Below are 13,179 nucleotides of genomic sequence, written 5' to 3'. Positions count from 1 at the left end.
TTCCTAGGATGCCAGGCCTTTGCGGGTGCTGCCCTCTCAGCCTGTGCTGCTCAGCTCCAACACTGGGCATGGATGACCTTGTCTATCCAGTAGGTTTCAACCAAACTGGAACCAACTCCCTTGTCCAGCTTTATTGCCTTCATAGCCCTATACAGACCAAATATTTTTTGTTTCTTTATCTGCTCACAACCCCTCCCCCACCAAGAATGTACAAGCCTCAGAGCACAAGTTGTTTTATTCCCTGCTTAGTCTCCAGTCCTTAGAACAATCCTTGGCATGTGGCAGGTACTTAATAAATATTTGAATAAATGAATGAGCAAGTGAATAATCAAGTGATCTGCTCTAAATGTCACTTTTTTCACATGTAGGTGTTACCTGAATAATCTCTCTTGAAGCTCTCCCATTTTGTTCATTTCCTTCTTAGCTTTTTGTAATTTCTACTTCTCTATTTATATACTTCTTTGTTTCCTGTCTCCTTCACTAGACTGTTAGCTCTGTGAGTGTCTATTTCATTTCTCACTCTGGGCGCCTAATGCCTAGCCTGCACATAGTATGTATTTGACAGACATTTGTTGGATAGATGGAAGGAAGGAAGGAACTGGAAGGGCGAGCAATTTGCAGTTCAAGGCAGCTCTAGATTCTTCTCCATGTTCTCCAGTCCAAATTCTGTAAGGAGGCAGGTTGTTTTTTTCTTTTTCTTTTCTTTTTTTTGACAAGGTCTTGCTCTGTCACCCACGCTGGAGAACAGTGGCTGGACCACACACAGTTCACTGTAGCCCCAACTCCCTGGCTCAAGCAATTCTCCCACCCCAGCCTCCCAAAGTGCTGGGATTACAGGCATGAGCCACTGTGCCTGATCCTAGAAGGAGGCAGTTTTATTGGCCTAACCAGTATAAAGCAGAGCCTTCTCTATTAGGCCACTGTGTAGGGTGCTTAGCCCTGAATCAGCTGGTTCCACCCTGCACAGAAAACAGCAGCTTCCCTGGGTGGCAGGTAGTTTGAATGAGGCAGGAACACAGTGTGAGGCGGTCTTCATTACTGTCATGTTCAGTGTCACGTACAGATAAAGGACGTGTGCTGTTGAGGATTCCTCTTCAACATCTGTTCAGAGCACCTTGACATTTTCAGTATGTTCAGGAAAATGGTAGCTTCCCATTTTGTCGGTTAACCTGAATCCCACTTTATTCACAGAGAATCTTTTTGGAATTGGAGTCTCTATTTTTATACAGGCATCGGCAGGAATTCTGTATTTGCTCTCCCTGGAAGGGCTGTATTTTATATATTTGAATATATGTTTTATAAATTAAATGAGCTAATTTTGATAGTTTGGGGGAATTTTTCCCAACACTGCAAGGAAAGCGCAGAGGTAGCATGAAACCACGATTGGGAAGCATGATTCTCTATTCTCTCTTTGTTTCTTTACATTATACGTGAACTTTTGTTGTTATTATTGAAGGTGAGACGAGATGAGCTAGGAAGATTGTGAAGAATTTCATATTTACAACATGAAATGGAAAACTGTATACTTACCTGGCAGGGGACGTACCAGGATCATGAAATGGAAAACTATTCCATAACCCTTCCTAGGCATGAAAACCTTTTATGACACTTGGCAAATGGATTAGTCCACTGTGTTGAAATTCCCCTGCAACCAGGATACTCCTGAGTTTAGAAGAGAGGAGAACATAGAAGAGCTAAGGAAAATCAGAAGTGCTGCCCAAATTGTTAACATTGATAGCTCTTCAGCAAATGACCCCAGTTCACTCATCAGTGGAATAAACCACCTCATAGGAAAACCTTGTTAGCCGGGTGCAGTGACTCACACCTATAATCTCAGCACTTTGGGCAGTCAAGGCAGGAGGACTGCTTGAGGCCAGGAGTTCAAGACCAGTCTAGGCAACATAGTGAGACCTCTCCCCCAGTCCCTATAAACATTTTTCAAAAATTACTCCAGAAGTTCCGGGCTGTGGTGAGCTATGACATACCACTGCACTCCGGCCTGGGTAACAGAGCAAGACCCTAGCTCTAAAAACGAATAATAAAAATATAAATATAAAACGTATCTTTTTAGGCAGGGCGTTTAATAATTTTTTAAAATAATGCTAACAGGCCAGTCACGGTGGGTCACCCTGTAATCCCAGCACTTTGGAAAGCCAAGGCAGATGGATTGTTTGAGTCCAGGAGTCGAAGACCAGCCTGGGCAACATGGTGAAACCTTGTATCTATAAAAAATTAGATGGGCTGGGCGCAGTAGCTCACACCTGTAATCCTGGCACTTTGGGAGGCCAAAACAAGCAGATCACGAGGTCAGGAGTTTGATACCTGACCAACATGGTGAAATCCCATCTCTACTAAAAATACAAAAATTAGCCTGGTATGGTGGTGCACACCTGTAATCCCATCTACTCAGGAGGCTGAGGCAGGAGAGTCGCTTAAACCCGAGAGGCGAAGGTTGCAGTGAGCCGAGATCATGTCACTTCACTCCAGCCTGGGCAACAGAGTGAGACCCTGTCTCAACAAACATAACAATGCTAACAGTGATAATATTCACCACCATGCAGGGAGTGCCCACTGAGTGCAGTGTCCAACAGTAACTCTCCTGGACCCTCAATAGCTCCAGCTGTGCAGTCCTTAGAGAGGGCTTCATGCTAGAAGTAAGGAGGCCAAAGTGCAGTGGGCTGCATTTCCCAGGCCACACTGCTCTGTAGTGTGGGCTGAACCTGGGTCCCAGGCTCCAAACCCCTGGCGCTCATCCCTCGCTGCCTTTCCCTGTGCCGAGGGGACTAGTGGGGTACTAGTGTGATGTGGTTTGGTTCTGTGTCCTCACTTAAATCTCATCTTGTAGCTCCCTTAATTCCCATGTGTTGTAGGAGGGACCTGGTGGGAGAAGATGGAATCACGGGGGCTGGTCTTTCCTGTGCTGTTCTCGTGATAGTGAGTGGGTCTCACAAGATCTGATGGTTTTAAAAATGGGAGTTTCTCTGCACAAGCTCTCTCTTTGCCTGCTGCCATCTACATAAGATGTGACTTGTTCCTCCTTGCCTTCTGCCATGATTGTGAGGCCTCCCAAGCCATGTGAAACTATAAGTCCAATAAACCTCTTTCTTTTTGACATTGCCCAGTCTTGGGTGTGTCTTTATCAGCACGCTGTAAATGGGCTAATATACCCATGACCACCACTGAGCCGCCCTTGCCATCGTTCAGACACAGTGCTGAGCACTTTACTTACACGGTGTCATTCCTTCCAGGGTTGACAGGCAAGAAAACCAGGGCCTAAAGAGGGTAAGAGACTTGCTCAAGGCCACAAAGCCAGGAAGGAGCAGAGTGAAGACCCAAAAGCAGGCCTTTTTCCCTCGCAGAGTCCAGGACTGCAGCCGCCGTGTGCTCTCATCTTGCTGGCAAGTTCGTTTCTGACTTGTTGGTAAACAGACCCTAAATTCAGTTTACCTGCCTCATTTTTCCCAGGTCCTTGACAAAGGAAAAATATAATTCGCCTCTTAGGGCTGTAACAACTTTGTATCTGGAGTCTAGTCCATGTGGGAGGCGCTTCCAGGTCCATTTTTCCTTTCTCCTATCACCTTATATTACATTGTGTTTTATCACCAGAGGCACAACTGCTTTGGTTTTGCAGAGCAAAATGAGTGACCTTCAGCATGGAAGAACATCAGTTTATCTCTGACAGTCCCTCCGTCTGACCTCTTGGTTTCCAAGTCACATCGCCCCATTTTCTTTTTATGATTCGGTTACTGTCCTGCTCGATGCAGTCCCAGCGGCCCCTTTTCCGTAGCTTGACGGTTTATCTTCTCGGCCCCAGCTCTGCCAGAATTTCAGCCTTTCAGAGTTGGTCTGTCTCTGTTTTCTCTTGGCTGTATCCAATTTTGCAGTTTCCTAGAAAGAAGCAACAGCCAGTTTCCCTAGCTGCCGCAGCTCTCAAACCTGCTGTTAAGAGAACAAGTCCGCCCAGCACGACTCTGTCAGGGCTACACATACCTATCAGCTGTACAGAATTCAGAGTGCTAATTTTTTAAAAAATGCTAAAATTAGAGGAAGCAAATAGTTTATTAGCGTCTTAGGGATGGGGTCAGCGGTGTGTCTATGAAGTCCTTTGTGAAGCGTAGCCAGGAGTCTTGACTGGCAAGGCTTTGAGCCACTTAACAGAGCCCCAGAGAGGATTCCTGCATGGCTGGAGGAGTACATGACTCAGGGCTCTTCGGTTACCATTGCTTGTGATTTATAGACACGGATGTGGGGTCATGGACCAGGCATGAGACAGGGAAACAGCAAGGGGCAGCTTCTGGCTCTTCACAGAAAACCAGTGACCTTGGACTCAAATCTTTCAAAACTTCGGCTTCCTTCTCTTAAGAATGGAAAGAAGACCCCAGCCTGGGCTGAATCCAGGTTGTTAGGCAGACAGAGGAGAAAGCTGCCTGCCCTGGGTGCCTGCACCTGCCCGTGTTCCAGAACAAAGGGGTAAATCTGCATTCTATGGAGGAAAGACCCCCAGGAAAAGTACAGGGGCACTGGTCAGTTTTTACAAACCACATCTAAAAACACCTCTTGGAGGAGATTCCCATTTGGAACCCCATTTGGGAACTGCTCGTCTGTACAGCCAGCACTACCCTTTCCAAATGTGCAGTGAATTGGGCAGGTGCGGACCCAGGCATTTTCTGTTTGTGCAGGACAGCCCAGCGAGGCAGTGCCCTCCTCCCCACCCCCATTCCTCAGGCTCACCGTGAGCTCCAGGTGGCAGAGCGCTTCAGGTGCCTCCAGTGACTTCAGGCATGTGTTGGCTTTGTCATCTTCTTTAAGGTAGGAGCCATATTTGATACTTTGTAACCTCCCTAGGCCTCAGTTTACTTCTTTAGAAATGGGAAAGTTAGAGGAAATGATTGTTTACATCCTTTTCAGCTCTACAGTTCTGTGGTTCTGAATCAGTGTCCTTGCCCAGTGTTGCACACAGCGTAGACATTTCTTCAGCAAGACACTGCTCACTGCTCTCACTCACCTGAACCTGTTCTTTCTTTGGAATTAGTACGAAGAGAAAGGTTCTCAGTATTGTATGAAGGAAAATGCTTCCTGAGTCTCCTTTAGGTGTGCCCGCCTGCCCCTCCTTTCCTCCCTTCCTCTCTCTATCCCCTCCTCTTTCTCTCTCCCATCTCTCCTCGTCTCTCCCATCTCTTCCTCTGTCTCTCTCACCTCTCTCTCTGTCCCCCTCTCCTGTCTTTCCTCTTTTTCTCTCCCTCCCTCTCTCCCTCTCTCTCTCTCTTTCTTTCTACTACACATGGAAAAACATCATATAAATTAAAACAGACCCCTTAATGGCACCTACATATCAGGCTTTTACTTTGCATACAGAAAGTAATATTCATGGGGGATTTTACATAAATGGTTAGCTTCATTTTAATTTTTTTTAACACACACCCCTCACCAAAGCAGGGCTTAGACATGCCGTCATTTGTCTAACTGACAAGCCCCTGAACTATCCCCCTTCACCTCCCACACACGTGCTTTCCGCCAGGTGGGTGTTGCCATCTGGTCCCGGGTTCCTTATGCAGGTAAGCTTTCGGTCAGCTCACCTCCCCTGACCCTAGACGCAGATACTGCTCAGTTTCAAAGCACTTTTCCCCTACACGAGTTCTGGGGGAAGAAGATTTTAAGTGATCAGCTCCTCTCACCTTCTCAGCTCACATGGTCAGGCAGTAGAGATATCATTTCAACCACCAGATTTGTTAGGTTTTTGTTAGACATCAGCTGGCAGAGCTAAACCTAAATACTTTTTCTACTTTCCTCCCACTTTTCCTTTCCTGTCTTGTGACTTGCCTTGCCACAGTGGACTAGAAATTCTCTTTATGGAATACAGCTTGGCAGGCGATTGCTGGAGAACCTGATAGAGAAGACCCCCGGTTTCAGCCCCCGCTGCCCAGAATGCAGCTGACCTCTTGGGGGGCTAGGCAGGGGCAGTGTTTCCAAATGCGCTTCTGGGAGGTGATGACCAGATGGGAGGCAGGCTAGGCTTCTTCTTCAAGTGTCCCTTGATTCCTGCTCAGGAAACATAGTGCCTCCCCTGACTCTCTACAGTGAGTAGTGAGCGAGCTCTTTGGAAATGTGCTGCTTGGTATAGAAAAGTGTTACCTTGACAACAGCAAGCTCGCTTCATTACCAGATGGCATTAGCTTTTATTAGTGGCATCCTATAGCCGTTGCCAAGAGCCGACCTATAGCCCCTGTCAGTGGGCGTTTTGCTTCTGACTGTGACCAGCGTTGGCTAGCTCGTGGAAAGATGCCCATTGGCCTCTATGTGCTGCATTGCTGTATCAGTCTATCAAAAAGTTCAAGGTCACTACAACCTAGTGCATCCAGATACGTTAGAAACTGGCACATGCCAGATACATGAGAATCGGAATCATGGCAGAGCTATGTGAGGGCTGAAGGTCTGCTAGAGAGCGTGCACCAGGCTCCATCTCGATGGCGGGGCCAGGAATGCTCCTGTTATGTTACCCTTCCTGCCACACTCTGAAGAGAAAGGAAACTAAAAGCCATTGAGCTTTGCCGTGCACCACACCCAAAATTTACATGGATGGACTCCTTTAATTTCCTCAAAAGGTCCCGCCATTTCACAGCTGAGTAAACAGGCACCAGAGCTTGTCTGAGTTGCCCTGGGTCACATTGCCTGCAAGTGGCAAATGAGGGTCTGAAGCCCAGTGCTGCAAGAATAGGAGCAATTGGCCTTCACACCGAATGGCCACTGCAAGGAGGACTGGCTGCCTGACCCTCAGGCTTGCGAGCACTTTCTGCTCAGCAGTTGCTCAGCAGACCCCACTGTCTTGTTCACCCTTCAGGTCCAGCACAACTGCCAACCCCTCTCAGAAGCTTCCTGTAGCCCCAGGAGTGACAGCAGGAGGGGAAATTAACCTAAGGGCCAGGTCAGCCAGTTCACTGCAGCAGCAGTTCTGGTTCCAGCTTTGATATTAACTGGCTTTAAACCATTTCACCTCCATGAAGTCCAGTCAGGGGTTTCGGCCAAGTAACAATAGCTGCCACTGAGCACCCCATGTGCCAGGCCCCGTGCCATCCCCTTTACCAGCGTATGGTCTCGCTGACTCCTCACAGTCATTCTGAGATGGGGGTGCCATTATCTCCATTTACATGTTCAGAGAAGGTAGGTAGCTAGGCCAAGCTTTCCAGCAGCAGAGCTGAAAGCTGGTTCCAAAGCCTCAAAATGTTAAGCTTCAAAACTGGGTATATTATGACCATGTTAAAAATCCAGGCTGGGTACTGTGGCTCATGCTTGTTATCCTAGCACTTTGGGAGGCCAAGGCAGGCGGATCATTTGAGGTCAGGAGTTCAAAACCAGCCTGGTCAACATGGTGGAACCCCATCTCTACTAAAAACAGGAAAATTAGCTGGGCATTGTGGTGCATGCATGTAATCCCAGCAACTCAAGAGGCTGAGGCACAAGAATTGCTTGAACCTGGGAGGCAGAGGTTGTGCAAGCCAAGATTGTGCCACTGCACTCCTGCCTAGGAGAGAGAGCAAGACTCTGTCTCAAAAAAAAATCCATAAAGCCATAATTCTGTGTCTATTCAACTTCGATGAGTACCAGGATCTTTTTTGTCTCTATGAAGAATAAGAATTGACAAACTTCACAGAGCTTTATGGATTCAGAAGATCCCAGAAGTAAACCTGTGCAAGACTTTTCACACTGACTGTCCATAAACTACTACAGCCCCAGAAGTCATCTTGCCAAAAAAAAAAAATCAAACCTGCATCTCATCTAATTACCGATCTGCAGGAAATACAGAAGAAGGAGGAGCATGTTAAAGTATACCACTGGGATGCCATCAGCAAAATCCAGGCTGCGGAAAACTCTGCAGGAGATAACCCAGTCTCTTCAACAGATAAAACGGGGGCGTGGGGTTGGGAGGGGGATCTCTTTAGTTTGAGGAAGACTTATGGGACACGTCAACCAGTCACATTGTGTGGACCATATTTGGATCCTGATATGAGCAGACTTCTAATAAAGTGGCATTTATGAGACTGTTGGAACTTTGAGCACTGAACTGAATGCCTGATGATATTAGAGACTTATAATTGTATTAGATGTGGGACGGTGTCGTAGTTCTGCTTTTGTGCTTTCAGAGACTTCGAGAAATACATACCGAAATATTTGCAGATGAAGTGATAACATGGCTGTTGTTTGTTTCGGAAAAGTAACATAGGGAGGGAAAAGGAGGTGGAGGTGGAGGTAACACAAGATTGGCCAAGAGTTGGTCATTGCTGAAGTTGGGATGGGTTCATGGGGTTCTTTGTACTATTTCATTTGCTTGTATATATGTTTTTAAATCTTCCCTAATGAAAAGTTTAAAAAAATCAATTAAGTTGGGATGGGTTCATGGGGTTCTTTGTACTATTTCATTTGCTTGTATATATGTTTTTAAATCTTCCCTAATGAAAAGTTTAAAAAAATCAATTAAGTTGGTACTTTGGGCAGGGAAAGGTTTTGTTGTATTTTACTTTGTTTTGTTTTGATTTATTAGTGCCCGTTGCTGACAAGAACAGAATGAAATCGGTGTTTTCGTCCCTTTCTGGTTGGCATAACCCTTGTGGTTAGCAGTTTATATCAAAAACCTTAATATATTTGTACTGTTTGCCACAGCAGTTATGACTCTGCAAATCTAAGGAAATAATCCCAAATGTGATGAAATCTTTCTGAACAAAAGTGCACATTGAGGCCACATTGATATAAGGGGAAACTTGGAAGCAGCCTGAATGTCCACTAACAGGAGAATGGTTAAAGAAATATCTTCCATGTAAATGGAGATAATGGCACCCCCATCTCAGAATGACTGTGAGGAGGCAGCGAGACTATGCGCTGGTAAAGGGGATGGCGCGGGGCCTGGCACATGGTGTGCCCAGTGGTTGCTGTTGTTAACTTGGCCCAAACCCCTGTTCATTGGAGGTGAAATGGTTTGAAGCCAGTTAACATCAAAGTCGGAACCAGAACTGCTGCTGTAGCCAGGTCAAAGAAATTCTAGGGTATCCTCTCAACAGAATGTCCTGCAGAAATGTACACTGTTTTTGAAGACTATATAACAGTATGGAACAATACTTATTGGTTTAAGGAAAAATTTGATTTGAAAATATACATATATAGTTTCATGACAACAGTGTTAGAAATTCGAAAACCATACGCTTTTGATGATAAAAAGATTAAAAGAAAGTACCCCAAAATGTGAATGGTGATTATCTTTCCATCCCAAGACCAGAAACAACTATCTTCTTCTTTCGTTCTCTAATTTTAGATTTTTCCCTAATAAACATTTATATTTTTAACTTTTCAAAGTATTAACTTTAAAATACCAAAATTTTGATACAGAAAATTTTGAATATAAAATTCTGGTGTTCTTAGTGTGTATTTCTAAAATCCATCATAAGAAACGTAAATTATAAAGGCAATTTATCATTTAATTAATGTCAGCTGGGTTTTGGTGCTTCAGGAAACAGTTGCTTAGTCATCTAGGCTTATTAGTAAAGAAAGTGAAAATGTACAGTTGCAACAGTGGCCCTTCCAGAGGAGGCGTGTTGGACCTACATTCACTTCAGCCTAGTGAAAAGGTACTGATTTCAGTGTCTGTAATTACAAAACTATAACTTGGTCGGGTGTGGTGGCTCACTCCTGTAATCCCAACACTTTGGGAGGCCAAGGTAGACGAATCACTTGAGATTGAGACCAGCCTGGCCAACATGGTGAAACCCCATCTCTACTAAAAATACAAAAAGATAGCCAGATGTGGTTGCGCACGCCTATAGTTCCAGCTACTCAGAAGACTGAGGCAGGAGAATCACTTGAACCCTTGAACCTGGGAGATGGACATTGCAGTGAGCCAAGATCACACCACTGCACTCCAGCCTGGGCAAAAGGGCAAGATTCTGTCTCAAAAAAAAAACAAAACCTGTAACTCAGTTGCTCCCCATCTCTCCCTTCCTTCCAATGGGTTACATGTTGACTGAAGACAGAGTTACTGACTCTCCCTCCATAGTTTATTGGCATCTTTAGATGGTGATTTTCAGTTACACCAAAAAATGACCCATTGATTGGAAACAGGACAACAAAAAATAAAGAGACCCACTGAACATTACATGGTGTGACAATATTTAAAAGTGCTGTACAGAAATAGAATGTCTTTATTAGCATTCCCTTCAATGTAAATAAATTTTTTTTTTACCATGTTTATATTCAGTACTATTTAAAGTATACAGAAATAGAGATTCAACCTAACACTTGAAATTATTGAAGGAATGAAATGTGGGAGGTGTTCCTTGATACCCAGGACTAATCAAGGAAAGGGGAAAGTTGCTGTTGTGGACAATCAGGTAGAAAACTGCAAGGGACGGGGAAATGAGGAAGGGGTGATAGGGGGTGGCACCCCCAGAAACTGACGGCAGGTTGGAGTTGAAGGATCAGGGTTGCAGTCTGGGGCTAAGGCTCTTACGTTATGCAGCTCAGCAGGGCTTTCTTTTGGCAAATTCTGTGACATCAAAGCCTCACTGGAACAACTAGGACTACGGGCGGGCGGGTCTCAGGCTGGGGTCTGTGTCATACACGAAATGAAAAGCTTTAGCAAAGTATTAGAAGAGTTACGTGAGCCCCTTGTCTTCATCCGTATATTGTCTATTGTTGCTATAACTGAATACCTGAAGCTGGGTAATTTATAAGAAAATAGATGAAGCTCACGGTGCTGCAGGCGGGGAAGTATAAGAAGCATGATGCCCATATCTGCTTCACCGTCTGGTGAGGGCTTTTGTGTTGTGCTGCATCAAATACATGACAACATGGTGGACGGTCTAAGCGGAGGCAGACCTGTGTGAAGGACAAAACCCAAGGGGCATCCTGGCTTTGTAACAACCCACTCTCAAGGGAGCTGACCCAGCCTCGCCAGAGCAGGGCTGCAGTACCTTGAGAAGGGACTGAGCCATTTGTGAGGGATCCACCTCCTTGACCCAAACACCCCCCACTAGGCCCCACCTCCCAGCACCACACGGGGGATAAAATTTCAACGTGAGTCTTGGTGGGGAGAAACAACCATAGCCACACCATAGTGTCCCTAAAGAAAGGAAGGTGCTGTTTCTATTCTTGGTGCTGAGCCTATTCCAGCAAGCACAGCAGGTTCCTTTTTCCCTGGCATGCATGAAACTGCACTTTTTTTAGGATTTTTTTTTTTTAATGTATGTGTGCTTAGGTTCTGAGAGTAAAAGCACTTAAATGTATTTCCAGGATCATGTTTCTTTTTTGGAGATAAAATTCAGCTACTTTCCTCTTACCTCCTGACTTTATTCAGTATTGCTCTTCCACTTTTACCAGCTATTATAAATAGATAATTCAGCCAAGAGGCATTTGGTACCTGCCTTTGCTCTGTATACTGTACTCTCTACATATTGCACTGGTATACGTAGGGCCATGACATATTGCACTGGTATACGTAGGGCCGTGACATATTGCACTGGTATACGTAGGGCCATGACATATTGCACTGGTATACGTAGGGCCATGACATATTGCACTGATATACGTAGGGCCGTGACATATTGCACTGGTATACGTAGGGCCATGACATATTGCACTGGTATACGTAGGGCCATGACATATTGCACTGGTATACGTAGGGCCGTGACATATTGCACTGGTATACGTAGGGCCGTGACATATTGCACTGGTATACGTAGGGCCGTGACATATTGCACTGGTATACGTAGGGCCATGACATATTGCACTGATATACGTAGGGCCATGACATATTGCACTGGTATACGTAGGGCCATGACATATTGCACTGGTATACGTAGGGCCATGACATAGTACGAAAACAATGTGCTCCCTGAATCCTAGAATTGCCAGAATTGTAGGATCCTCGCCCTTGAAAAAGAAAATCTTAAAATGGGAAGGGGAAGGATTTTACTTTTTCCAGCAGATAGTAAACATATGAAACTTATCCTGAGAGTCTGTAAGCCAAAACTATAAATAAATTCGGGGAAGTTAGATGAGTTGAGGCCCAAAACATTTTTAAGTGATGACAAGAGAACTTGCCGTTGTTGAGTTCATCTTTCAATGCTGTAGGCTCCGCGGGGCCAGCACTATGTACCCAGCCTCAGTGGGTGATCATTGCTTCTCACACTCCTGCCCAACTTTGTGTGATTTGTATGTTCAGGCGTCTGCATGCTTGTGTCTTGGCAGGTGACCTTGGGAAAGGTGTTGAAAGTGATCGTCGTCATGCGGAGCCTGTTCATTGATCGAACCATAGTAAAGGGCTATCACGAGAATGTCTACACAGAAGATGGCAAGGTAAGCATTCTGGAGTCGTGTGCGTTCCTTTATTTTCTGTATCCCAGAACAAATGTAGTTGAGTCCCAGATGAATGGCATTAAAAACTAGCAATCATAGCTGAAATGATCAACAAACAGATTTGTCAGTGTGAGGATGAACACTTTATGAAAAAGCATTTCATTCTCTCTGGTTGCATTTTTCATCAAGCTTCTGCTTTTTCCTCTAAGCCTGATGCCTTTAGTTGAATTTCTAATTTATCACCTTAGACCCCAGTTGCCTCATTAAATGTGTCTTCTGAGGAAATGGATTTCTTTTCCCCAAGTCAAGCAGCTCATCAATAGCCCAGGGTTCAGGATTTTGCTTTTCCTAGAACCACGAGGAAAATTCCCATTCATTTGACACAACCTGATGACACTCTTTTTCCCCAAAACTAACAAGTAGCCCTTAGGAAGTTGCTGTTTACAGCAGCATATATTGGTTACTGCTGTTGAAAGAAGACGTGTTCTTTCCACAGGTGACTTGCTTCGTGGAAAGTTCACCTGTGTGAACCCCTAATTCCTTTCAATTGCAGTCTCCATAGGGCTCCACAGAGAGCGTCAGAGGATGCTGATGGGAGCTGACAGCCTTCTTTTGTGTTTGCACTGGAGTGTAATGAGCCCCCAGCCTGAGATGCCCCAGACTCTTCCAGGCCACTCCCAGTTCCGAGCCTGGTCTCCCCACCCCATTGGGAGACTTTCCTTCTCTCATGACTCTTGTTAAAATGTAAAACTTTGTTCGTATTAATAGTAGCACTCACCACCCAACAGCCACATTATAATGAGAATGGAGTGTTCTTCAAAACAGGTAGTAACTGTGGCT

At 45.1% G+C, this 13,179-nt stretch overlaps 1 protein-coding gene across 5 annotated transcripts in view; it reads left to right on the top strand.

The window, feature by feature from the left end:
• MED27 (mediator complex subunit 27) overlaps window positions 1-13,179 on the top strand; it is a 218,023-nt gene that overhangs the window by 171,554 nt on the left and 33,290 nt on the right. For all 5 annotated transcript variants that reach the window (XR_013527236.1, XR_013527232.1, XM_017976971.4 and 2 more), the window contains one exon: window positions 12,232-12,339. Coding sequence is in view for 3 of the 5 variants with exons in the window: in XM_017976971.4 (XP_017832460.1) it covers window positions 12,232-12,339 (108 nt within the window). In the remaining 2 variants the exon portion in view is untranslated. The remainder of the gene's footprint in view (window positions 1-12,231; window positions 12,340-13,179) is intronic.

This window comes from Callithrix jacchus, chromosome 1 (genome assembly GCF_049354715.1).
Source record: "Callithrix jacchus isolate 240 chromosome 1, calJac240_pri, whole genome shotgun sequence".
Taxonomy (NCBI): Eukaryota; Metazoa; Chordata; class Mammalia; order Primates; family Cebidae; genus Callithrix; species Callithrix jacchus.
This window is presented reverse-complemented; position numbering and strand designations above follow the sequence as displayed.